The sequence below is a fragment of the Gigantopelta aegis genome, chromosome 8 (assembly GCF_016097555.1).
Source record: "Gigantopelta aegis isolate Gae_Host chromosome 8, Gae_host_genome, whole genome shotgun sequence".
NCBI lineage: Eukaryota > Metazoa > Mollusca > Gastropoda > Neomphalida > Peltospiridae > Gigantopelta > Gigantopelta aegis.
The window spans coordinates 37,812,063-37,840,013 of record NC_054706.1 but is presented as its reverse complement, the minus strand read 5'-3'; the positions used below and the strand labels follow the sequence as shown (position 1 = coordinate 37,840,013).

The 27,951-nt window shown below is 34.3% G+C and overlaps 1 protein-coding gene across 1 annotated transcript; it reads left to right on the top strand.

The window, feature by feature from the left end:
* The first annotated feature begins 440 nt into the window (after positions 1 to 440).
* LOC121380092 (DNA excision repair protein ERCC-6-like) lies at positions 441 to 27,485 on the top strand. Its single transcript, XM_041508844.1, is given in 23 exon segments — positions 441 to 522; positions 1,775 to 2,048; positions 3,289 to 3,388; positions 5,212 to 5,332; positions 5,740 to 5,839; positions 6,221 to 6,775; positions 7,167 to 7,326; positions 8,126 to 8,254; positions 9,529 to 9,681; positions 10,211 to 10,346; positions 12,107 to 12,277; positions 14,410 to 14,586; positions 16,252 to 16,368; positions 17,091 to 17,186; positions 17,585 to 17,800; positions 19,396 to 19,506; positions 19,723 to 19,937; positions 20,463 to 21,057; positions 21,059 to 21,077; positions 22,351 to 22,485; positions 24,260 to 24,449; positions 25,035 to 25,107; positions 26,629 to 27,485. Coding segments are annotated over 22 exon segments (4,191 nt in total). The 5' UTR covers positions 441 to 522; positions 1,775 to 1,810; the 3' UTR covers positions 27,013 to 27,485.
* Positions 27,486 to 27,951: the final 466 nt, after the last annotated feature.

The following is a 27,951-nucleotide window of genomic DNA, read 5'->3' as shown; positions in this document are numbered from 1 at the left end:
ATGTGGGGGTGGATTTACACCCGAGAAAGCTTGGTGTAATCTAACGAGTGCTTTTGATCCGTTATTACTAAGTACATTTTTTGTTTCAGTAAAGTTTCCAGTTGAAATAATAGTGCAACCCAGATAAGTGTATACATTTGTTTGAAAAATTTCATTGTTATTTAGGTAGAGTTTAGTTGTTGTTGGGCTTTTCCCTTTTTGTATGATTATAAAATTTGATTTTGAATGGTTTATATTTAGGTGCCATAACTTACAGAAGTCATCAAGCCTGTTAAGACATTCCTGTAGGCCTTGTGAGGTTTCAGATATAAGGAGGAGGTCATATGCCCATAACAAATGGTACAAGTTTCATGGATCATAATTTATGATTCCTTTATAATAATAGAGAGAAAGTGTCCCTAGGTCTCCAAGAATCGGAGGAATTTAAAAGAGAAGAAAAAAAAAGAAGAAAAATGGTGGCGACTTTGTTCCAAACGCTTGAGTTATGAAATGTAATTTTGTAATAAAGCACATCGTCTTCCGGTACGATACCGTGTATTTTTCACACATAATTTCATTGTTCTTAGAATTGTCCTTGGGCCATGCCCACTAAACCGACTTGTCACTTAAAGTGTTCGTAACGCAAAATTGTCAGTGATTGTCACTGTGAAAACGACTGACGAGAGGAGTTGCACAACTTGTCGTAATTTTACCGTGGACACTTGAATGACTGATGTTTAACTGATGGGACAACTTTCAAATTGTAATTGATAATAAATGAAAAAAATTGACCACTTTGTGACTAACTTTTTAAACGATAACAAAACCAAAAAAGATTCAGAGGAAGTAACCCCGTTTATAGTTCAAGATCAACGTCTCCGGCACGATATTTATTATTGTGATGTTTATTGCTGTGTCGTAACATAAATGTCAAAATGTTAAAAAACGGACCGTAGATGTTTACCTTGGTGAACTACCCCGTTTATAGTCCGTCCCATCCAACAAAAGTGTGTTGTTTTTTAAAAAAGCAATTTCATTTTGGTTTGACGTAAAAATGTTAAGGAAATAAAAAAAATAAAACCATTTTGTGTCCAATTTAGAAAACAATCTGCTCAGAACTAAATGACTTACATGAAAAAAAGTGTTCCCTGTGGGACAGACTATAGTAAATATTTTTTTTACAAATTCATGAATTCCAGAACCATTGTTTTTGCTTCATACAAAATAAATATAACATGTTTAATTGTAATTTTTAAAATATAGTTTAACAGTACATACTTTTGCAAGGATTCCCATGCATTTTGTAATTTGTCATAAAATATTTAAAATAATTTTTATAAATTGAACAACACATGTTTTGATAAAATATTGAATAATTATTATTTTGGAAAGTTCTGGTTGTAAGCTATACGGTACGACTAAACATTTCACTCACCGAAACATGTTACATAGTTAATATTTACGCTTGATGCTTGCTAAAGTTCACGAGGCCCATGCAGGAAAATTTGCTACATGGTAGCCAGTTTTGAAGCAAAGAAATATTAATAAAATGGTGGTTAATTGTCTGTTTATAAACACTGATATACACTAAAAAGATGTTTATGTTTTCACTGAAACAAATCTTCCTACGCCATGCATATTGAAAACTGTTTTGGAATATGAATGACATTGGTATTAGAATGACGTCAATTTCCCATTGACTTTGATACATATACACACACACAGAGTAAAAAATATTTTTATAAATGATTCACATATATACAAATAATTTTGTACTAACATAGCAGATATTTAGATTTTCAGATTTGGTTTGTACATCATCATGGATAAAATGGATATACCGGTACTTGAACTTCCCGATAGCAGCAGTTCAAGTAGTGGTGGTCATGATGCCGTCACATTAAATGATGCAGTGCCCATGGTGACTCCTGTCGATTCTGGATCAACTGATGCCAACCCTTTTCACGTGGACACTGGGTTAATTCCACAAGCATCACTCGAAGACAATGCAGCTGCAGAGCTCGAACGTTTGGGTCTCAATGTTTTCAACCAGGCTGAATTTGAACAAGGTATTTAATCTCAGTTAAAAGGAATCGGTCACATTTTAGCATCATATATTTAGTGTGGGGCGGGACGTAGTCCAGTGGTATGGCACTCTCTCAATGTGTGGTCGGTCTGTGATTGATCCCCGTCGGTGGGCCTGTTGGGCTATTTCTTCTTCCAGTCAGTGCACCAGGACTGGTATATCAAAGACCATGGTATGTACTACCTTGTCTGTGGGATGGTGCATATAAAAGATCCTTTGCTGCTAATCGAAAAAAGTAGCCCATGAAGTAGCGGCAGCGGGTTTCCTCTCTCAATATTTGTGTGGTCCTTATAACCGTATATAAAATGTGTTGAGTGCATCGTTAAATAAAACATTTCTTTCTTTTCATATATTTAGTTTGCAGTTTTGTTTTCATAAAGGCGATATAAATATAACAACACTTAAGATGTAAATATAATAAAATAACACCAACAATTATGAAGTTATAAATTTAAGCTTAAGCTGTGATCAATATCCTTAACAAAATGAATAATTCCCATAATGTCTTGTTAAAAGTGAAATAGTTTTGATATTTAATTTTTTTTTGAATCATGACTAATTCAATCCTTGATCGATGACAAAATTGGCAACAATAGATCTGTAATCATCAAAGATTGTGGATACAATTGAAATAACCATGTTTTTGCTCTGCAGAAAGAATATAATCTTCAGTATTTGTAGGAAATAAACAGAAGAACGTTGGTATTTTTATGAGGATGTTACAATAGCCGAAATGTATGCTTTTGAAACATGGAATGGCTGACAGGTTTTCTTCCGTTTTGTACATGATCTTCTTGAGTCATATTTTGTTGCAGCCATGTATTGTAACTTTCATGCCCACCAGCCAGATATTATTATTGTCTAATATTATAAATATACTATCTTTAAATTTGTTCATTTTGTTTATTAGGCTATAAGTATGAATATAATGACAGTGCAAGGTCATGTACATTTAAACTAAATGTCTTCAGTGTATGGCTGTCTAAAACCTTAATTAATGTAAAGGCTTTAATGATTTGTGTATGTGATAGCTTTGTATTTTATGTATGTAAGCCCTACATGTAAGAATATTATGCTTGTATAAGAAAATGTACAACGTGTTGTTTTATTTAATAGGTGTTATGACCCTACATGTAAGAATATTATGTTTGTGTAAGGTGTAAGAAACTATCATTGAGGTTAATAAATGCATGTTAGATACAAAGTGTGGTTTTATTTAATAGGTGTTATGGCCCAAGTGGACAAAGCCCTGGCCATTGAAGAAGAACACCGACTCAAAAAAATACTGCAGAAGGAGTTGAAGTCTGTTGATGAGAGTTACAGGTAAAATGTTTATAAAAATGTAATAATATTTTAGTTTAAAAATATCAAAACCAAACAGTAGGTTAAAATAAGAGTGCCTTCTGATGTAGTTATATTATATAGCAGAATGTTGTATTAACTATTTTATCATTCAAATGTAAATGCACATGTAAGTTAAATTTTTGAATAGAAGAATGCAGTAGTATATATTTGTTTTATTATGATATTGGCTTGGATTTAATGGGTTTTTTAATATGCACATGTCTGGTTATTAATTAAGTGACTGTTTTGAGTTTTCTGTCATTGTACAACCCCTGCAATTAAGAAAATGTCCACGGCAAAAAATCATACCATTAAGAAAAACCTGAATATAGTCCAAAGCAAAAAAGTGATGCAGAGAATTAAAAAATCCACAGCAGTCTCTACAGCATTGCCAATTGCCGTGGCAATTGCAGGGGTTGTTAAGCACATTTTTCTTCTTACAGGGTGTATACTACCAAATCAAATCCCATAAACAACAATAGTAACATATGTGGCTAAAACTCCTACCTGTAGTGTATCAATCTTGAAACATAAACACCACAGATATAAATGCTAATGCCCTTCACCCTTAAAATGAATCAGAAAAAATTGGGGTTCAAGCTGCTCATTTCAGAGATAATGGATAGCGTCTATGATTACCCTAGTTCCGCACAAAATTTGAGTACTTTTTTTTACAGGTACCCAATACATGTTTCAAGCACAAGGCTACTTGACACAGTGGTACTAGATAAAATAAAATTGCATACATTTTTTGCCCAGATGAAATTACTTTTTTTTACAGCCAACACACTCACATTTATCACCAACCACAGGACTTGTGGTGTTAACTTCTCTTTGGTGCACCTCTAACTTTGACCCAGCCGGAAGTTATTTGGTTTAGTGCTACCTATACACATGTTGGTATAAACATCATTCATTATTTTTGTAACACACATAGTATTAACACATATGTGTGATAACATTTTAAAGACACAACTGGCTGCTCCTAGGTGATGACCAGGTCACCAATGCCATACCATCCAATGAAAAAAAAGCATGGTCGAATTGATTACTCTGTGTAATCCTTAACCATATGTCTGACATATAACCGTAAATAAAATACGTTGAGTGCATTGTTAAATAAAACATTTCCTTCCTGTGACGTACAAGTTATCCTGAAATTGACTTGTCTGTGGCTCATAAATTAACTATAAGCGCTAAGGCTGTACATAGGTTTTCGTTGGAAAAGGCGTTTAAATTTATTTTAAAACTGTTTTTTAAAGATATGTAGGAAATAGATACCATTTATCTTACAACTCGTTGTTTAAAAATGTATCCAATTCATTTTTGCTCGTAGATATGTTTTTAAACAACTCATAAGATAAATGGTATCTAATTGCCGCTCATGTAGTATTCTGTATTTAACACGTAGAAAAATCACTATTCACTAATTCAGTCAACCTTTCTTTGCTGCACCATACATGCATTAGTGAAAAGGTAATATGTATTGACACTATATTTTGATAACATCAAGTATAGAAACATTCATGGGATGCGGGCCAAATGGTTATCACTGTAATATTTCCAATGACATTTTAACAATGACCATTATAATTCACAAAACAAAACTTAAAATACACACATTTTACAAGCATGTAAAACTGTTTTGAGATATTACATACATAAAAAAAATCAAACAGTACATGGTATGGTTTCAAGTATCATTGCATGCTCTCTTGTAAATAAATCCTTTGCGATGATTAATACTCTAACCTGTGCTGTTTTAAAATAAGAATCTTTTAAGATTGTGTTTTATTTTATAGCACAACAGAGAAGGAAATTAAGCATATTAACAAAGTACTGGCTTCATTTCAAGTTTCTGAAACATGCTTTGGTGAGGTTAAGAGGAAATATGATGCTGTTTGGCGATCAAAAAACAACAAGGTATACATGTGTGTGTTTTTAGAAAATGTTTTCTGCAGTATTATTACAAGGGGTTATAGTATGATACATAGTCTCACATTATAGTTAACTGAATAGCAATTGTGATTTGGTTTGGTTTGGTTTTGTTGTTTTAAATATTAAAATGAGTACTGTACCCTCCCCCCCCAAACACTCATATTTGGCAATATTGTTGATGTATAGTTTTATAGTTTAGATTGTTTTGGTAATATAAAGATCTAATTCATCCAATACCCGTTTAGAATGCTGAATGAGAACATGAAGTTTAACATAATATTGTTATTTTTATTCTTGGCTAACCAGTTGTACTATTATATCCAATGTTGAATGAGAATTGTATGTTAGGAAATGTAATTTGGCATGTAATATGTCTTATATATATATTTCAGTTGAACCAACTTAAAAAGTTGAAAGCCCGGCGCAGGTATCTGCAAATAAAGCTCTATGGTGTTCCAGCAGAAAGCAATAGTCAATCCGCAGATGAAGAAGGTTGTGCAATTATTACATTATTTTTTGTTGCTTGAATTAGTTTTTAATGTTAAAATGTTTAATGTATTTAAGGTTAAATTTATAACAGAGTAAAGTTAAAACTAAACAAAAATTGTTTTTGCCAAGTTGTAGTCAAGTACCAGAAGAAGACATTATTTTCTGTGTGTTTTCATTTCCAATAAAGACTATTTCAATGTTATACAACTTTTTGAAAATCCAGCTTTAAAATTGCTTTTTAGCTAAAAGGCTCCAGCGTTAACACTCCTGAATCGAGGTTGTTGTGATTTATGAGTATTATTTTCGCAGATAAGATTTGTTTGAAATGTTTGAAATGAAGATACAAACTTGTAAGATTTTAAATGAATATTGCTGCTTTTTCAGATGAAGACAGTGCTGACTTTATGTCCACCAATAAATTGGAAGAAGAAAAAGAGAGAGACCGCTTGATACGACTTGGACACATGACTCCATTTGGCACACTAATTAAGAATGATGAAACAGCGAAACCGATTCTTCCAACTGAAGACAAACCACCACAACCATGTACATCTCAGATGTCGGATTTTGAAAAATTCTTGTCTGAAAAAGATTTGCCATCTACCATAAAATGTAAAGTGGTAAAGAAATCCTCCCAAACATTGATTAAACCTTTAGTTAAGAAAAGGTTGTCAAAATCAATTGAAGATGGTTCTTCTGAGAGTCCTTCAAAGAAATTTAAGCAGAACAGACCAAATCTCATTAACAGTAGTGATAAAAAAGTATATTCATGGGAGAATCAACAGCAGAAACAAGATCACAGATTACCTCAATGTGCCACTGAGAATGATGAAGACACATATTCTGATAATGACATGCAAGTGAGTAGTGATGATGAATACCTACCCGATAAACATGAATGGAAGATGGAATATGACTCTGATGAATTTGAGGATGTTGGTAAGTTTGAATTGTTATATGTATTGTGTAAGAATATAAAGGAATATAGTAGGATAACTATAAGTCAATTAGGTACATGCATATTTCTGCTCATAAATTGATGCAACTAAAATTCAACCTATTCTTCCATACAGTTTAAAAGGATTGATTCAGGGATTAACTGGCTTCCTGGCGACCTTGCAAGTAATTCCAATGTTGATCTGGAGCCAAACTCGGAGGACTGAATTTTTTATCAGCCCTTGCTGCTTTATTTCAAGGTCTACATTCATCATGGCCATTTCACTGTCAACATTGAGATCACGTTAAGGTTTATTTTGATTATGTTTACATTTGTGTCTATGATCATTATAACTTAAATATATCATTTAAGAGTTTTCTGTTTTATTTACAGTCAAAAAGCAAGTGAAAAAAAGGGTCTTGCAGACTAACAAGTTACCACCATACACTGATAATGACTATGTTCCTTCTCGGAAAAAAACTAAAAATACTCGTTCATCTGTGAGGAAGACGAGAGATGATGGTGATGAGAAGTTTTACAACAAACGGTTGAAGTACGTAGTTTTTGACAGTTTTTATCTCACCATTACAGAATAGAAAGGTCAGATATAGACGTTACCTTTCTGACAATGGAGTCAACTTTTTGTTTTTACCTCAACAGTAAGTTTTTATGTTTATCTCTGTTTCCTGGAAATGTGAATCCAGGTTACTAGCTGCACATATGTACATGGGTGCAGAAATGAAAAATATCTTAAATTACTAGTTCACCAGATCAGTACAAACCAACATTTACTGGACTAATGGAATTTCTACTAGTCTGTCATTTCTCAGTAGGATATAAAAATTATATTTTCATATATCTGCTTTCAAACTGAAGTTTACATTAGATTTTCTGGTGATCAACTACAGCTTTTCAATATCACTCTGTTAGAAAAAGTCGGATTAATATTTGTAGTCATCCGGTTGCTTCATTTGCAGTCAGAAAAAGGAGGGTTGTCTATCGGACTAGAGGTTATATTGTTTAACTCCATCCAAATTTTAACGTTTTGTGTGTGAAGTAGTACTTTCTGCACCCCTGTGTGTTCATGCCATGCACATTTTAAAAAAAAAATTACATTCAGGTTTTAATTAATTACATTTGCTAAGAAACGATAAAGGAACAGTTACGTTCAAATAATTTCATGTATCGTTAATTGTTTTGTGCCAATGATCTGTATTATCAAAAAATTATAATTTGTGCTCTACCAATCTGATTGATTACATATCAAGAATCTTAATTAGTTAAATCATACATCTTTCCGTTTCCTTTTTGTTTTCTATCATTGCAATAAATACTGTGCTCTACATTTACAGAGAGCAGCACAAGACTGATTTATTGAATAAATATGAGTGCGAACAGAATGGCTTTGAGTCTGATATGGAGGATAAGGAGTTTGAAGGAGGACTCAAGATTCCTGGCAAAATCTGGAGTAAACTGTACAAGTAAGTTGTTTCAGACATCATAGGTAATTTTGTGGCTCATTTATAAACTAGACAAAATGTGTTATAGTATTATTTTCACACACTGACAGGCCAGACTACAAAAAGAAGATAATAGAGATAATGGTGAGATAAATTGGCCTTTATTAGATTTGCGCTACATGTTCCTTTAAAGAAAGTTACTGTTGAATTCTCCAAAACCTTATTTGAGTGAATGTTGCTTCATTCATTTCTAAAGTTGCAGTCTCTAAAATATTTTTGTAATATTTAAGCATTTAAAATACACAATCCAGTTCTGTTTTATGTCAGTGATGAGCTGTCATTCTCTTGAAGTCTTTTGCTCTCCTTATTTAGGTCACATAAAAATACAATGTTATAACCAAATCTTCCAACTTGTGACAGACTTTAAGATGTTTGTTGAGTTGCGCAGGTACATAATTTCTCACGTAGTAATTGGACAATTGTGACAATTTAAAGGGCCATCTCCAGAACAACTTTCTTACTAGTTAATGGAAAGAAAGGAATATTAGTCGGTTCACATATACCAACATTTTTACGGCTATACAGAACATACTCCCTTTAACTCCACTATGACATTCATCATCAGAGCTTTTCTCATACTGGTGTCTATCGGTCAACATTTCTTCTTCAAGAATTGTGATTGGAACATTCTAAAACTTGGTACAGGGATGTTCTAGGGCAATGTCTCAAGCTAGTAAAGTTTTATTAAATTGTAACAAATTTAAAATGAAGTTTAACACTTTTCATTTAAAAAAAGTCTTTCCCCTTCAAGAGTTTTGATTACATCATTCTGAAATATAGGAAATCCTCTAGGTCAGTTTTTACAAATTAACAGAGATTTCTAAATTTGTTATATCTTCATTAAATTTAAAATAATTAAACTCATACAGTTTTAACTGGAGAGTTCTGAAACTTGATACAAGGCTTCTCTACAAACCATAGATATTTCTAAAAAAAAAAGAAGTAATTTTAATTTTTTATTGAATTTTAACAAATTAAAATTCAAGTTTAGCATTAACATTCAGTCGCTTATTGAAACAATTTATGAATTCTCTAAGGCTGTTTCAACAAACTAATAAAATTTTAGAATTTTAGAATTTTTATAAGCTTGCTGTTAATTGAAAAGAGTGTGTTTGACATGTAAGATAAAGTGTGGTAAGTGTGTTGTTAAATAAAACATTAATGTTTTTCTTTTCTTTATGGCAGTAAACATTTTGACGTATAATATTGAGAGACTGAGTATATTTTATTTCCAGTTATCAGAAGACGGGAGTACAGTGGCTGTGGGAATTACATTGCCAGGAGTCTGGAGGAATTGTGGGGGATGAAATGGGACTTGGTAAAACCATTCAAATGATTGTTTTCCTCGCAGGTCTAAAGTGTAGCAAACTACGATGCAGAAATATGCCGTAAGTAAAATAATAACAAAGAACATGTTGTTATTTATGTATTAACAATGTTTCTACAGATTGCATATACAAAATGAACATTGTTGTTATTTCCAAAGCACTTTTCCTTTTGTTTTCACACCAAGCTAAACTGAAATAATTGAAAGAAAAAAGACCCTGCTTAAAATGGAAGCTGGTATACGGTGTAGTTTAGTCACAGCAGTTGATAGTAAAAACAGACACGTCTGTTAAAGTTAAGTTTATGTTAGCATTAGTAAAGTACACTCAAGTGTAATTATTTTTTTACCTGTTATCTCACCGCACAGGGTATCTTGAGGTTAGGAAATTATCCCATGGTATTATTTTCACTAACATCTACAATAATTATGCTTCCTTGAGCTACTGTTATCTCAAGCAATTTGATTCTGTCCCTACAACACTGAGATAACTATGTTTAGCTGTGTGTTAAATATGAGATTGTGACAGTTGGTGAAATAAACACTGATTAAATTAAGTCGTCAAAATGCATGTCAGGACATTGTACTTTCAGTTTCGTTGGACTAGGACCATGTATAATTGTCTGTCCGACGACGGTCATGCATCAGTGGGTCCAAGAGTTCCACAAATGGTGGCCACCTTTCCGTGTAGCCATTCTTCACTCATCTGGTGCACACTCTGGGAGTGAGGTAAGTTCCACTTGGTTATCCACTTGGTTCAACATAACCAAGTTAATAACAATAATATGAAGCACACATGTAATAACTAGTGTAATGACGTCATTTTGGGAAGTGACGTCATAATCTTCTCCAATCCAAGCTCCAACTGTGTATGAGAAATATGACGTCATTTAATTGTGGTCTTCTAGTTGTATTGAAACATTTTGAAATGGTCCTTGTTATTCATAACAAAACTAACAATACTAATATGGATAATAAAGAAATTATTACACTTGTTTGTGAGTTGTACTTATTTTACGAAACTTGTGTCAGGATTAATGTATTACCCTCGCTTTCGCTCCGGCAATACAAAAATCCTGACACTCGTTATCGTAAAATCAGTACGACACACAAGCTTGTATAACAGTTTGGTCATGCTGGTTATACTATTACACTTATATCAAAAGAGAACTGAGATGGAGCAGGGATTTACCTCCTTCAGTAAAGTGCTCACCTGAGGGTTGTGGGTTGCTCGGTGGACCCCATTGGGGTTTTTCTTGTCCCAACCAGGGCCCCACAACTGGTATATCAAAGGCAGTGGTATGTGGTATATTGTCTGGGAAAGTGCAGATGAAAGATCCCTTGCTGCTAATATATATAAAAATGTAGTATGTTTTTTGTGAAGACTATATTTTTTAACACCCAGTAGCTGGTGATCAATTAATGAGGGTGCTTTATTAATGTTTTTAATCAAAACAAACTTTAACATTTTTCCTAAGGAAACCAATAAATTGGTATTCAACTCTATAATAAAATACATTATTAAGGTACGGGTTGGTTTTTAATTCTGGGGAGGGTCACGGTAAGTGTTGCCTTTGGTTGTACAATTGTAATAATTTACCTTCTGACTACTTCAGGCAAGATATCTCGCCCAAGGTCACACAAGCCAACACAGTGTATACTGCATACAGTACACTAATTCATATTTCCCGCCATTTTGCACATGGCACTGAGCAGAAATACTAATAGAACAACATTGATCGAGACTAATCATGATAATGGCCACTTTGGTTTTTTGTTTTTGCATGAGAAATACATGGGAATTTTGAGTTGAAAAAGTGATTTTCGACAAATGTTTTCGCTTGACAGCAATGGCAGAACATCACGGTAATTTTCAGGAATTGTTAGCTGATTGTAACATCTAATGTGATAATAAATTTGACCATTTTACCAAAAATGAAAGTAACGAAATATTGGGATATGAATCATGCTGGTCAGTACACACAGTTATTGGGAATAATAGCCTTAAATACTGGACATGTAGCCACAAATGTGCATAAGTAAATGCAGCTTTATTAACATTAACTGATCTAAAATATAAAAACCCACAAAAATAATACTTACCGATTCGCATTTGAACATTATTATTAATATTATTATTATTATAAATTTGTTCCCCTCATCATGGTTTTTGTCAAAAATTAATCCAGTAGTCAGAAGGTTAAAGAGAGTTCATACTATTTATATTTCCTTATGCTCTCTATAGTGATTTTATAACAGCTAATGTCAGTTTTGTTATTAATTGCTTTATTGACATCAATGTTATCAAACATTGCTTGAAAGAAACTTAGTGTTATCAGAGCAAATTATGTCTGCAAAATATCACTGGAAAGTAACCTTAGAGAAAAAGTACCACAACAGAGCAGTGCCTTTTCTTAATTCATTTTGTCAAAACTATATTTTACTAGTATTTACATTGCACTCTTGTCAGTTGTTAATTCTTTTTTCAGTCAGATCTGATACACTCTATTTCAAAATTTGGTGGTGTTCTAGTCACATCATTCAACACCCTTGTGCAGCACCAAGAAACTGTGCTACGTTGCAACTGGCATTATGTTGTGTTGGACGAGGGACACAAGATACGCAACCCCGATGCCCAGATAACACTTGCATGTAAACAGGTAATTTATAGTATTGATCTAAAGCAGAACATGATAAACGTATCCACAATATTTCAGCTCAATATCTTGAGGCATTGCTAAAACCCAGTCTGGAACACAGATTTTCATATTTCTTAAGTACACGGACCATAACTGTCAAAAATGGGTAAATTGCCATGAAAGTCATTTTTGTTTTCTGTAACAGTACATGATAAAGCTATGCACAAAATATCAGCTCAGTATCTCAAGGCATTGTGAGACAGAAGGTTGGACAGACAGGTAGACAAAAACCTATAGTCCCCTCCGGTAGGAGACTTTTTAAAAAAATAAAAATTTGCATACTGTAAAACGGGTATTATTTGCGGCAGTAAATTTTCGCGATATCAAAAATGCAGGCAGTTCGCGGTTTTTAATTTTCGCGGTGTCATGGTTTTTGTTTTTTGTTTTTTGTTTGTTTGTTTTTTAAATTACTAACACGTACAAAACTATACTTTGGTACATAACATTAAATCGATACTAGAGTGGTCAACAGAGGTATACGTAATATTATCCCTTTCTGAGCGACTCCGCTAAGTGCTGCAGCCACATGTCCAGCGGCGACCACACTGTGTATACAATTAATGAAAGTAATCCAGGATGTGGTTCAATCAGATCTCCAGAAAGTGTGAAATAAAGACAAACACTTGTATTAGTAATCTTGTTTTAATGTTTAAACACCGGTTGTTAAAAACGTCTCGCCTCTTTTGTTTTTGTCACTTGTCGATAACGTTTTTCCGGAAGTTTACAAAACCATTTGTGTCCCTTATTTTGATTGGCCAATTAAAAATGGCTCATTATACTAATTTCAAAATGTTTATTCATAGCTTAACAATACCAGTAAGAATGTCTGTTCCAAAAATCAACCACATTTAGCGTTATGGCAGGTTCAGTTTTGCAGTGGTTAAAAAAAGCTCGGACAAACCTGAAACCATTGGTTTACCTGACCCTTCAACGTGTTTAACGATCGAAGAAGTTCAATCGACACAGACCGCCAATGATGCCGTTGATAAATTAAACACTTCTACAAATCGTAAACAAAAACACGGTGAATATAGACTGTATGATGCAGAACAGCATGCCAAAATTGCTAAACTGTTTATTGTGTTTTTTTGCTTTTTTTTGGTGTTTTTTTGGTTCTAATGGATTTTATTATTTGCGTAAGTGTAATGTTCGCGGCTAAATTAAAAACGCGAAAAACGCGAAAATTACACATTCGCGAATAATACCCGTTTTACAGTATATGTATAAGTGTTGCCTTTTATAAAGTATAATGAAAACAAGTTTGACTTTCATGGCAAGTTACCCATCTTCCACAGAGTTATGGTCCTTGAACTTATGAATTTTTTGTATGCAGTGTCGGAAAATATTAAGATAAAAAATTTTTATATAACTTTATCATGTACTGTTACATATCAAGTTTCATGGCGATTTAGCCATTTTTCACAGATTTATGATCCTTGAACTTAGGAGATAGGGAAATGTGTTGGATCCCAGAATACTTGTTAAAACAAATTTATTTGGCAGTTAACATCATGATGCAGTGTTCAACATAAGATGTGAATGGACATTCAGGTAGAATGCGGAGTATGCTGATCGAAAATGCCAAAGACCAATGTTCGTTTATGTAAAACAAAAACAAAAGATTAGTCCTAATTTTGTTAAATTATTTCTTAAAATTTTGACCCCTTGTAATAAAAAGCTCAATATATTGCAATTTTTAAACTGGACACACCCGGGACCAAGTAAAATATCCGGTTTTAAGAGGTATCCAGTTTAGAGAGGTTAAGTTCTTTAATGATTTTAAAAAAGAACCGTTAAAAATGTCCGGTTTTGAGGGAATTCCGGTTTTGAGGGGTTTCACTGTACTGTATTAATAAAATAAAACAAACTTCTGTTCTTAAAAGACATTCATGAGTAGCCTCCATTTTAGTCATTCATGAGGCGTGGGCACTTTTCTCCAAAACTGCAAAACATGTATTAAAACAATACCACAGGTCTTTTGATAGTTTTGTATTATTTATTAAGAGATTGTTGCAGGCTTTTTTTTCTAAAATATATTAACTTTCTGTAATATCTATATAATGTTGTAAATGTTATATATGTTTAATTTTCAGTTTCGTACTCCACATCGGATAATCCTGTCAGGTTCACCAATACAAAACAACCTAAAAGAACTGTGGTCGCTGTTTGACTTTGTGTTTCCTGGCAAACTTGGAATGTTGCCAGACTTCCTGCAGCACTTCTCTGTTCCTATTGTACAGGGCGGCTATGCCAATGCAACCCAAGTTCAGGTATTGTTTTGGTACAATCAGTCATTGCACATTACTTGCATCTTTTAATGTTGAAGGCACAACATAGCCCGGTGGTAAAGCACGAGGACGGTCTAGGATCGATCTCTGTCGGTGGGCTCGTTGGGCTATCTCTCATTCCAGCTAGTGTACGACGACCTCGTATATCAAAGACTGTGGTATATGCAACCCAGTCTGTGGGGTGGTGCATATAAAAGATCCCTTGCTACTAATGGAAAAATGTAGCAGGTTTTCTCTCTAAGGCTATATGTCAAAATTACCAAATGTTTGACATCCCGATGATGAATAAATCAATGTGCTCTAGTGGTGTCATGAAACAAAACAAACTTTTAATGTTGATAATAGGATTTCTTCTACATAACAATAAGATGTAACATGGTACTTGTATTGGTATTTAGTATAATTGATTTTACAATGATTGTGTGTATTTAAAAAGATGGCATTCATAGGTGTACAGGCTTCCATTTTTGTAGGGGGGTGGGGGCAGGCTGGTGTTTGCCCGAATTAAGTGAAAATGCCCGAATTTGAATAACCATGTTTGTTCATATTAGCATTACTGCCAAGAGCTTTATAGGGTTGCAAACAAATCACTACACATTTTTACATGGTTTACAACTAATATTGTGTGTAGAATCATGGAAATACATGGTGAAAAAGTTTCAGGCCAGCTCATTTTGGCTGAATATCGTTTTTTCCCGAATTTGAGGATTTTCTTCAGCACTGGAGGGGTAGTTGCCCCCCTGTCTCGTACGCTTATGATGGCATTGCATTTTCAGTCTAAAACACACATTAAAGCCGCACACCCTAGTTCCATCCAGCGAAAATAAATTATAATTTGGTTAATCTACAAACCTGTAACACACTTAGATCACGTTTTTATCAAATGGAGTGAAAAAGCAGGTTTTATATCGATAAATACCATGGGAATCCCCATGTCCCAATTGCTTGAAATAATTTTGAAAGTTGGTATTCTGATGTCACTGGTAGATGTCGCTCGAAGCACAACAATGCCTACATCACGACAAATTTCACAGACTTGGGGTGCATTTCTTTCACCTCTCCAGGACATGTTCCAACTGTTCTGTCCTGGTTGTATCTCCTCTCCAGATATCGTAAGACTTAGCAAAATTATTGGTTTTAAGGGTTTGTAACGTTTTGTATCGAGACACTTACTTGTCTGAACTTTATTGTCACTGAAAATGTTCACGAACTGTGAAGAAAAATCTAACAAATGAACAACAACAAATCGGATGTTGATTGCGCGAACCGTGCACGAGAAAACAAACAGAACCAAAATGATAACGGTCACGTGATATACCAACGTCTGTGACATTAAAATGGAAATATCCCCTCTAAAAATAGATTAGACCTTGTCTGCTCAACGTTTTTTTCTCAGATGTGCGTGCGATTTATGAAATACGAAAACTGCATTTTGTGGTATTACAAAAACCAGGATTACAAAAAAACACTTCAGGTGAATGGAAATGTATATTCTAAATAATAAACAGTAAGTAAAGTGCAATTTTATTTGTGAAAAAATGGGTTTAATAGCGAAAAACAACGCCGTAATGGTTAACAACTAGCCGTAACTAGGGTGTGTCCCTTTAATGATACAAATAATTCTCTGAACATTATGTTATTTGACAGGTGGAAACATCTTACAAGTGTGTGTGTGTTTTGCGGGATACCATCAACCCATATCTGTTGAGGAGAATGAAGGCAGACGTGCAAAGCAATATAAATCTACCGAACAAAAGTGAACAGGTGACAGCCTTTTACAAAAATAGAAAAACACTATCAGGATTGTATGTGTTTTGGTAGAATGCATGGCTGACATTGGAAAATGTTTTTGGTTCAGCCAATTTTCAGATTAAATTTTTTTATAATGTGGTTAATTTAAGGAACATTTTATTATGCAAAGACTAAATGTTGTAGCCATTTTGTATCAAATGTAGCAACTGGCTAATTTTGCATGTACAGGGTGAGCCCTGAAATGCATCTTTTAGTCTGTGTTTCTAATACAATATGTAGCTTTTAATGCTGTTCACAATTATTAATATTTTCACAAATACAAATTGGGAAAAAACTAGCGTATACTCTTTTAAAATGAAAAAAACCCCTGTAAACCATGTTATTTACGAAAATGAATGTTTTTGATAGACACTTTTAGGAGGAGGGTAGTGAAAAAGAATACATTTGTGAGAATATCGACTGTTGTGAATGGCTCTTTAAACTATTGACAAAAGTATTTTCATGTGATTAATAGCCATGGTATCTGCTGTCCTGTATAGAAAGTGCATATATATGAAAGATGCCTTACTGTTAGCAGGTTTACTTTCTCATTGTCTTGACCATGTGTTGAAATAACCATAGACATATTGCCATAGTTCAAATGTGCTATGGCATTGTTAACCATTACTGCTTTTGGTTCTAAAATTCTTATAAAAAGTTACATAATTTTATTATTATTTCTTTTTATTTGTTAGGTTTTATTTTGTCGGTTGACAGATGAACAAGAAGAAGTATATCAGGCTTATTTGGATTCCAGAGAATGTCAGAATATTCTTGCAGGGAGATACAAGGTATGAACTACAAAGACTAAACATTGCAAACATGTCTATCGGACAACAGTATTTGTCTTCTTTACATTTGGGCTATTTCTCATTCTAGTTAGTGCACCGTGACTGATATATAAAAAGATGTGGTATGTACTATCATGTCTGTGGGATGGTACTATTAATATACAAATGTAGTGGGTTTCCTCTCTTAAGACAATATGTCCAAATTACCAAATGTTTGACGTGCAATAGCCGATGATTAATAAACAAACTAACTTTTCTCTACATTTGCAAATGTGTTCAGTATGTTCAGTTATTTCTTATTTGAGCAGACAGTAAAAATAAAACAAAAATCAGTTTTTACTGAATATTTCTTCAACCATAAAATAATAGAGACATTTTTGGATCATTCTTTGTTTTAGATTTTTGCTGGATTGATAACTTTGCGTAAGATCTGCAACCATCCAGATTTATCAACTGGTGGACCACGCATATTTGTTGGGCAGTCGACAGGCGGTGATGAGACCTTGGAATATGGATACTGGCGTCGCTCAGGGAAACTTATTGTAGTAGAAGCCCTACTACGGCTGTGGAAAAAACAAAGACACAGAATTCTGTTGTTTTCTCAAAGTAGAATGGTTAGTAGGCCATTTGTTTTAATTACCCAGATATAAAATATAGTAAAGATACTATGATTTTTCCAGCATCTTACCACAGAAAACTATTAACATTTTTGAAAACTATGGATGACATGAAATCTGCCTGTAATTTTAAAAACGATTGTAAAAACCTGGGAATTTGTGAAAGTACAGAATCCTGCAAAATTTGCAGCATTCTGAATTTAAAAATGTTTTAGATGTCATTTTTATGAACGGTATAAGATATACCGTATTTGACCGGAAATTAGCCCATGTCTTTGAATAAGCCCCCCTCCATTTTGATAGCATTTAAGAAATTAGGCCCTCATTCGTAAATAAGCCCACCCCCAACTTCGTCACCTTATAAATAACACAAAACTGCAAGTTTGCTCAAAGTTCATTTAAAAGGTCATACCTCCTGCAAATAATTAAACACACAAATGTAACACAATATTTTACCACCAGTGAGATTTAGTAGTCTAACAGTAACAGTGTGTAACATTGTTTTCAATTTCATGCCTGCAGTATTTCTTTGAAGTACCCAAACCCAAGTCTGAACTAAAACCAATGTCTATTTTTACCACCACACTGTGTCCGCAGTTAATGCTAATTAGGCAAATACCGTATTCTGATTGGCTAAGAACAATGGCCTAGATTGACAATTCTTTGTAGTGTAAGCTGGCTGCCTGTCAGAAACGTGTGTATACACTATTCAGTTTGTTGTTTTAAGTCTTCTCAGCATTAAATTTTGAATGTAAATAAACAGCACTGGTAAGTAATTGTAACATAGAATGTGCGTTTCTGATAATTAGATACTAGTAAAAAAAAAATTTTAATTAATAAACTATTATTTATTAATAACAAATGGAACACTAATTAATAGTTGTGCTACTGGACGTTTTTCATTTTCTTCCTAGTTCATTTAATTATTATTTATTTTAATTATTTGTTTTTTTGTGTTTTTTTCAACAAAACTGGCCCCTTGTCTGGGAATAAGCCCATGCTAAGCTTACAATGAGTTGTCTTGGCCCCCTGGGCTAATTTCCGGTCAAATACGGTAAGTGCAAGGTCCTTTATAAGGATTTAAAATGCTAAATTAAAAGTTACATATTTCAAACTTGTCAGATCATTGTAGCCTGTAGCTTTAATAGTGGTAATAATACCAGTAAGCAGTTTTTATTTTATTTAGCTTTTTTAAAGGGATGCTCATTTGAGGTGCAGGATCAATCACCCTTTATGGTTTGATCTCCCCTCCCCCATCCCAGCCAGTGTCTTATGACTAGTATATAAAAGGCTATGGTATGCACTGTCCTGTCTCTTGGAAAGTGCATATAAAAGATAACTTGCTATTCTGTTCTATAGGAGTAGCCTATGTGTAAGTGGTGGCAGTCGGTTTCCTGTTTTTCTCTCGACCATTTATCACAATATGTTAGAAACCAAATAGCCATATTTGAAATGTGCTGAGGTGTTGTTCAACAAATATTCCTTTCCTTTATTATGTTTTAAAATTACATTGCCAGATTCTGTAATTCTTCAGAATTCCTTCATTGTTATCACCATAATATTGTTCTTTATTTTGTTGTCTAATATTTCAGATGTTGGATATCTTGGAATCATTTGTAGTCAAACAAGACTACAATTACCTCAGGATGGATGGCACTACTCCTATATCAGCTAGACAACCTCTTGTTACCAAATTCAACAGTGTAAGTCCCAAATTATTTTTGAGTTAACTTAATTTTTATGTTAAATAACAAACGAACAAACTTAGATTGCAAACTAACATTGATTTTTTGTTCAGTGTTGCATCAAAATCAGATTTACAAATATCAAGTTATGTGTCTTTTGGACTATATTTCATGATGGTCTTTCAACCTATTTGTGGTATTTTGAAACTGACACAAGACCCACTCATCTTTCAGGACATTTCTCTGGATGTGTTTCTGCTCACCACACGTGTCGGTGGCCTCGGGGTCAATCTGACTGGTGCAGACCGAGTGATTATTTTTGATCCAGACTGGAACCCAAGTACGGACATGCAGGCACGGGAGAGGGCGTGGAGGATTGGCCAGACAAGACCAGTAACGATATATCGTCTCCTTACTTCAGGAACCATTGAGGAAAAGATTTATCACAGGTATTTGATATGTGACCGTTTCTTTGTTCTGGACATTTACGACTCTTAAAGAAGTACTAAACAGGCTTTTGGGCCTCTATAGATTTCGGCAAGTGTTCTATCCTACACTAATTTATGTTAAGGTCTTTTTAAACATGAACATTGGGTTTTTCTTAAAGCAATACTGGAGTAATTTGTTTTATATAAATAAAAAAAATAAAAGAAATGACTACAAATAATTAGTGTTAACTTTCAACATTAAGTAAAAAATCATACATTATACCTATATATATATATAGAAACACAAATTAGTATTATTTTCATTCATGTTTCTTTTCAGTTTACTGACAATTTCTTTAACATGTGAAGTGTTTTCACACCGAATACAAGCATCTGTCAAGTTCGTATTCTGCTTGTAATCAATCATTGTTTTCTGCTGAATTCATTCGGATGATTAAGTATTATTTGAATGCTTGAGTACATCCATTTTTAAATTAGTATTGTCCACTCAAACTTCAATACTGTTATTTCCTTTTTTTGTTCCAGACAAATTTTTAAACAGTTCTTGACCAATCGTGTTTTAAAAGACCCCAAACAAAGAAGATTTTTCAAGTCAAATGACATTTTTGAGTTGTTTACGCTCAACAACAGAGGTGACGGAGAGGGTACTGAGACCAGTGCAATCTTTGCCGGGACCGGGTCAGAGGTCAAAGTACCTAAAAAGAACAAAGTAAATCCATTTGATGAGATGAACAGGCAGAAAAAGTCTAAAAATGTGGATGAGTTTGAAGCTAGTTTGAGTGAAGATGAGTTGGCTAGGATGAGATCTTTTGCAAAGAAGTTAAGTAAACAGATAGGGGAAGGGAAATTGAAATCTTCCCAGCACACAGCAAGCAGAAAAACTGTGAATGGCCTATCTGCAAGCAATGTGGAAAGCAGAGATGCATTGAACAGTGTTATAAATGATTCTCCAAAACCATTCGGTGGTTCCACTTTCAAAGAAAGATCATCAGAAAAGATTAGCAAAGAAATACGAAAGAACTGTATTGCAAAAGTAGGCCTTGTCAGACATAGAAACTGTACGTCTGTTCATGAAAGTAACAACGGAGATTACAGTACCAGCAAGAAGAGGAAGAAGAGAAAAGAAACGTAAAGATGCAAGTAAGTTTTTATTATTCTTATTACATTATTATTATTATGATGTTGTTGTTTTTTAATGAAAAATAGTTTGGCCACTGATATTATTTTTGTTCTACTATCTTTATTAATAATAATTAAACAGTGTAAAAGTTTTGCTTTTAAAGTGAACCTGCAATTGCTTTATTTTAAAAAATAATTACAATTTTAAAAAATAAGTTGATTTTGATTTTTCTTGTAATGCTGGATATTTCAAACTATTGTGAAATGCCTTTGAGATGCCTTTATACTGCTATCCAGAAAATATAGCTATTTTTTAACGGATCACATGCACAACCAGTGTTTCTGCCAGAAAGAAATTTTTTGGGGGTATAATGCTATGGAATTAAATGCAACCAGTCAACAACATATGTGGGACATCCCCCTGAAAAGAAAATGTGATATGTTTAGGATTAGGGTTAAGAAAATCGTACAGTAATGATAAGAGTAATTAATTTAGTCAAAAAGTTCACTTACAAAAAAAAATTGGGGGTATAGCACCATACCTGTTTTACCCTCTAATAGAAACCGTGACAACTTCAGAATCAGTTACATGTATATAGTGATATGTTCAGCAACATTTTATTGCTTGCTTGTTTTTCTATTTGTGACTTGTGACTATTGCTTATAGATTTGACTAGTTTACACTGCAAAATATTCAATTTAAAGTGTCACAGTCATGAAAAAAAAGAAAGAAATGTTTTATTTAACGATGCACTCAACACATTTTATTTATGGTTATATGGCGTCAGACATATGGTTAAGGACCACACAGATTTTAAGAAGAAACCCGCTGTCGCCACTGCATGGGCTACTCTTTCCGATTAGCAGCAAGGGATCTTTTATTTGTGCTTCCCACAGGCAGGATAGCACAAACCATGGCCTTTGTTGAACCAGTTATGGATCACTGGTCGGTGCAAGTGGTTTACACCTACCCATTGAGCCTTGCGGAGCACTCACTCAGGGTTTGGAGTCGGTATCTGGATTACAAATCCCATGCCTCGACTGGGACACAATCATGAGAAACCTAATTTGCTAATTTTTTTACCTACATATCCCTTTTACAGTGAATATGTAGAAATTGTGGAATAAATAGTTTTAATTCCTATGCATGAATTCTGTAGATATTGTGGAACAAATAATACAACTTTTAGTTCACATTCCAGAAATATAATCACGTCAAAAAGGAGTCCAATTGAAAATAAGTTTCATTTAATAAAATGCAAACACATATACATGCACTGATTTTGTTTTGTAGAATTTGAAGGTGAGCGAATTCCACATCTGGACAGGCACAAGGCACTTCCATCTCAGACAGCTGATGAAAAAACATCACAGAACAAATCTTTGCAGCAAGATGATTATGTTCTGAGAGCACTCTTCAAAGAAACAGGTACAGTGAAACCCCTCAAAATGGACCCTATCTAAACCGGACTTCCCTCAAAACCAGACCCTTTTTAAACCGGACTTCTATTCAAAACCAGATGTTTTTCATGGTTCTTTTTTTAATAGCAATACAGAGCATAACCTCTTTCAACCAGATACCCTTAAAACCAGAATTTTTATTTGATCCCTTGGGTGTCCAGTTTAGATAGATTCTTCTGTATTTAATTTTAGAGATAATTTTACAGATTGACAGGGCTTGAATTTACTAATTTTTTAACCTATGACATTTTTGAAGTGTTTTTTTTTGCTGTAGATGAAAAGCTCAACTATGTTTTTTAGGATCTACCAGAAGCAGCAGTAGAAATAAAGTGGTGGATAAGTAAACATTTACACTGGAAAATCCTGATTTTGAGCAATTAAAAACCACTGTTGTATTGAAATAAAATGAAACATCTGGACAACAATGGATTTCAGTGTCTGCCTTGTGACACAGTAACCATGACCCATAAGAAGTTAATTTTGATGCTACAATTCGTGCAAATCAAAAGATTATTCCTACCTAATCAGACATGACAAGTACTTTTTTGGAACCACTGATTATCGTCCAATATTTTATCTTCAATGACAGATTTTATTAGTCATGAGAAATAAAATCTTCTTAATGTCAGTTGTTTATTCTGCTGTCCATAAGAAATGATTACAAATGATTCATACTCCTAATGGTTGAGGTGTCGTAATGTCAGTTGTTTATTCTGCTGTCCATAAGAAATGATTAGAAATGATTCATACTCCTAATGGTTGAGGTGTTCTAATGGTTGAGTTGCATGACACAGTGAGTAAACCTTTTTGTACCAGATAATCAGGCCTGTAGGAATGATATTTGGAGTGGTGTGGCGGCACATCCTGGTGTGTGTGGTGGGGGGGGGGGGGGGGGGGGGGGGGACACAAGCTATATTTTACCTTTATTTATATAGAGTAGGACACAAAAAAAACCCATACATTTTTGTCCTCAAGATGGGGACTGTGCTATATCCCTCCTCCCCGGTTCCTACGGGCCTGATAATCAGTTTATATAGAGTCGGTTAATACATAGTGGGGGCGGGATATAGCCCAGTGGTAAAGTACCCGCCTGATGCACGGTCAGTCTAGGATTGATCCCTGTTGGGCTATTTCTCATTCCATCCAGTGCACCACTACTGGTATATCAAAGGCAGTGGTATGTGCTATCCTGTCTATGGGATGATGCATATAAAAGATCCCTTGTGACTAACAAAAAGATTTATCGGGTTTCCTCTTTAAGACTATATGTAAACATTACCAAATGTTTGACATCCAGTAGCCGATGATTAATAAATCAATGTGCTCTAGTGGTGGTGTTAAACAAAACAAACAAACTTTAATACATAGTGATATACAGTACTTGACATATAGAAAGAACAAATACATTTTTCTGAAACATTGACTTGTTCTGCATCATTCAGTAGCAGTGTCTGGGACACTGATACTAGTCCAAATCAAATTAAATGTCTTTACTGGTCAGATAACACATCCTGTCATATATCTCACCAATAACAGGGATATTCTATTTTATGTTGGGGGCACTTTGAACTTTGACTCTATCAGATGCTCTTTCAGATACTTCATCCTATACCCTTATCTTAGATAGCAACTTGCCACTTATTTGGATTACTGGGGTATTGAAAACTTTACTAACAAGTAGATGTCTAGGTGTTCTTACTGGTTGACAAATGAAACGTTTTGCTTATTTCTGTCAATGACAGGTATTCAAGGAGCCTTGAAACATGATAAGATTGTGGACTCGAGTCGACCAGATTATGCCTTGGTTGAGGCAGAAGCAGAGAAAGTAGCCAAACAAGCAGCTATTGCCCTTAAAAAATCCAGGTCTATGTGCTTGCCTGCAGTTTCAGGTATTCCAACTTGGACTGGAGAGCATGGAGGTATATTATCGAGGTAAGTTGTTTTTTGAAACTATGGGCATCAGGTCAGGTCAGGTCATAGGGTTTTATGTGCACATTCAGAGCAAGCTGTTGTAGCACACGCCTGTCGTGGGCACAAGAGCCGGCCTTGGCTGGCTCCTCTGTCCATGACAGGAAAGGTGGGGGGAGGGGAAGGAGGAACCGCCTGCACTGGCAGGTGCAAGGGAGCACCAGCAGCCCAATTGAATCCGTAACAGGCGGGTGGGGATGGTGGTGGTGCTATGGAATTTGAATGCCAAATGCCGTTAATGCCAAAGAGAAAGTGGTGCGCAATTTTGATGAGGAAATTTTGGCACAATTTTGAACGGTCGGTCGAAAGGTAATGGTCGAGATAGTATAGGTTTTGTATCGAGAGTAGCATCTATAATTACTTGATAATTGTACATTCTGATGGATATCTACAACATTTTTTCCAAATCTCAAAGAGAGAGAGAGGGAGGGAGAGGGAGGGAGGGAGAGGCAAAGAAGGTGGGGGAGGGAGAACTCTGGCTTTTTGCCCTGCCTCCTGGTTTATTTAAAGGTTAATGAAATTAATAAAATTATGCTTTTGTTTTTGTAGACCTAAGTTTGGAAAAAAGAAAAACAATTTACTGGTTCGACAGTCAAAGGCAGTGAAAACAGCAGTATCTTCGGTAATGTATTCTGTGAACACTATTGTCTTGTGTCATGCTTGTTAGATTGTAATAAAATACTCATTATTAATCTATGGATCATCTTAATTTTCAGAGTGAAACTTGCAGAAGTGTATATGATGGAAACATCTAATTCTCTCTGATGATCTGTTATATTTTTTAAAAAGTGCAATATAAAATCCTCATGCAATGAAGATGCTTTGGTTTCGTTTTGTATCAGTAAATAAGAAGACAACAGTTTCATAAGGGGCAAGACATAGCCCAGTGGTAAAGCGCTCGCTTGATGCGTGGTCGGTTTGGGATCGATCCCCGTCAGTGGGCCCATTGGGCTATTTCTCATTCCAGCCAGTGCACCACGACTGGTACATCAAAGGCTGTGGTATGTGCTATCCTGTTTATGGGATGGTGCATATAAAAGATCCCTTGCTGCCAATCGAAAAGAGCGCATGAAGTGACGACAGTGGATTTCCTCCTTCAATATCTGTGTGGTCCTTAACCATATGTCTAATGCCATATAACTGTAAATAAAATGAGTTGAGTGTGTCATTAAATAAAACATTTCCTTCCTTCCATTAAAATGTAATTCAGTAAACTCTCATAGGGTGCTTGTTTTAATATCTACAATGTTAGTTAAGTGTTTTTATTTATGAACAATGTTGTCACTTGTTTGAAACTTAATGTGTAGCAATTTTCGTGCCGATGCATTGAAGGCAAAAACTGTATTCAGTGAAAACCTTTAAGAGAACTTGCAGCTATTTTAGAAATATAGTCACTTTTCTTCAAAGTCTTCCACAAACATCTGACACATAGTAGCAACCACCACTGAATTTTAAACAGACAATATATGGAACAAATAGGTGTGTTGTATGTACCTTTCAACTAACTGGATTACATTTCCATAGTTTTGTTCTTTCATTTTGACTTTAAATTTGTATGTATTACATTAGACAGTAGGTACCCTCTGATGCAAAATAAAATAAAATTCCATTTTGTAAAAAAAAAAAAGTAACCCAACTCAATAACTTTTGTTTTCCTGAAGACAAACATTGAATATTGCATTGAATTATAGCTTGGACTTTATTTACACAAGTAATGAAGAATATAATTACTTGTAAATGTATTGGACTACTATTATGCACATAATGATGTGAAACATTAATGGTGGTGTGAAACCTTAAATACAGATATTTCCGTTAGAGTTGCCTTCCATATGTATGTAATATCACATTTTTCCACAGTTTACACATAAAACAGCTTTCTTGTTTGGAAACTAATCTAAACTCATAGATTATTTTTTAATATATACTTTTATCACATTCTACAATTTATTATATTGTAATTGTTATGTTTTTTCAATTTCACAAGGCAAATAAAAATATTCACACAATGTTTTGTATTCTGTTAAATATTGTACTTCCACATAAAAAAGACATTCTTCTTCTGGTTTCATACAAGTGTAACCATTATTTTTTTATAAGAGTTTTCTTGAAAATAATAATTTATTTGTGTTCTTGTTTTTAGTCAGTGGAAGATACTAAACCGAAACTATTTGATGGCAGTGTGTCTGGAAGTGTGGCAAACACTGTTAGTTCGATGTCTTCAGATGAACTGTTAACCAAGATGAGAAACCGACACCGGATGTCCACATCGCAGCAGGAGGGTGATGGTGACCCTCTTGATCTTTTGTGTCCCCGTGACATGGAGCTGATGACCGACATTCGAAACTTCGTGGCATTCCAAGCAGCAGTTGATGGACAAGCAACAACTCAGGAACTTATTGAACATTTCAAGCCACAAATTCCGAAGGATGGCTCAGCAAAATTCAAGGCAATGCTAAGGCAGATTTGTGACTTGGAAAAGATTAATAGATCTGGTTTGTGGAGATTAAAATATGAATATAGGTGATCAGTCAAATCCTTAAAACTTTTGCTTCTCAGGACTGTAAATATCTGTTTTGATTATTTTTGTACGCTCAAGAATCCAGGTGAAATATTTTGTTTTAAAAATGTGCAATAAAACAACCAATACCAATACAACCACATAAACTAATACCAATTTACAATAATTAAATTTCCGTTCATTCATTACAACATAATGTCATCCCATTGGTCCAGACGTAGCAATGGGAGTTTGTTCATTTAAGAATTGACCGCAATTATTTTTTGGTTCATGCAAGTATGAACCGAAAAAACGATGCGTAGCGGGTCATACAAAAGTGTCCACATTGTTTTCTTGGTTCATACTTGGTTGAACCAAAAAATTATTGCGGTCAAATCTTATAATTAAATTTATATGCATATTTTAACAATACATAACTGAATTTATTTTGTTTAGCTGTAGTATTGTTTATGTAAACGTCATTGATACTTATGTCGCGTAAAAATGCAAATTGTTTTGTAAGTGACGTCATTTGGTAAATGACATAATTTTAATAAGCAACGCCATTTCCGCTAGCTGCTGTGCATTTTTACGGATCATTTAGTTATATTGGAAGGAATTGTCCTGTTCGTGTTTAGTTTATATTTTATGAAAGTGAATGAAGGGAATGTGTCTAACATTTATGCTGTCGGTGGAACCGCTTAATTTTCGCCAACAGCTGTAGAACATCGCTTACAAGTAAGTTACAAGAGTTAAGTTTCCTACATGATTTTTTTGGCCACCAACCGAGTCTCATGTCATGATTAGTGAAGAGGTTTTTTTTTTAATCAATGCATATAGATCTACATGTCTACTCTGCTATAGCATTTTCCATTAATTTATCCTATACATTTTTTAAATTGCTTTTGTAGCTTTCACATGTGTTTTCTTCAAAATATGGTTGCCTGAATAATCCGGCTTGTTGCA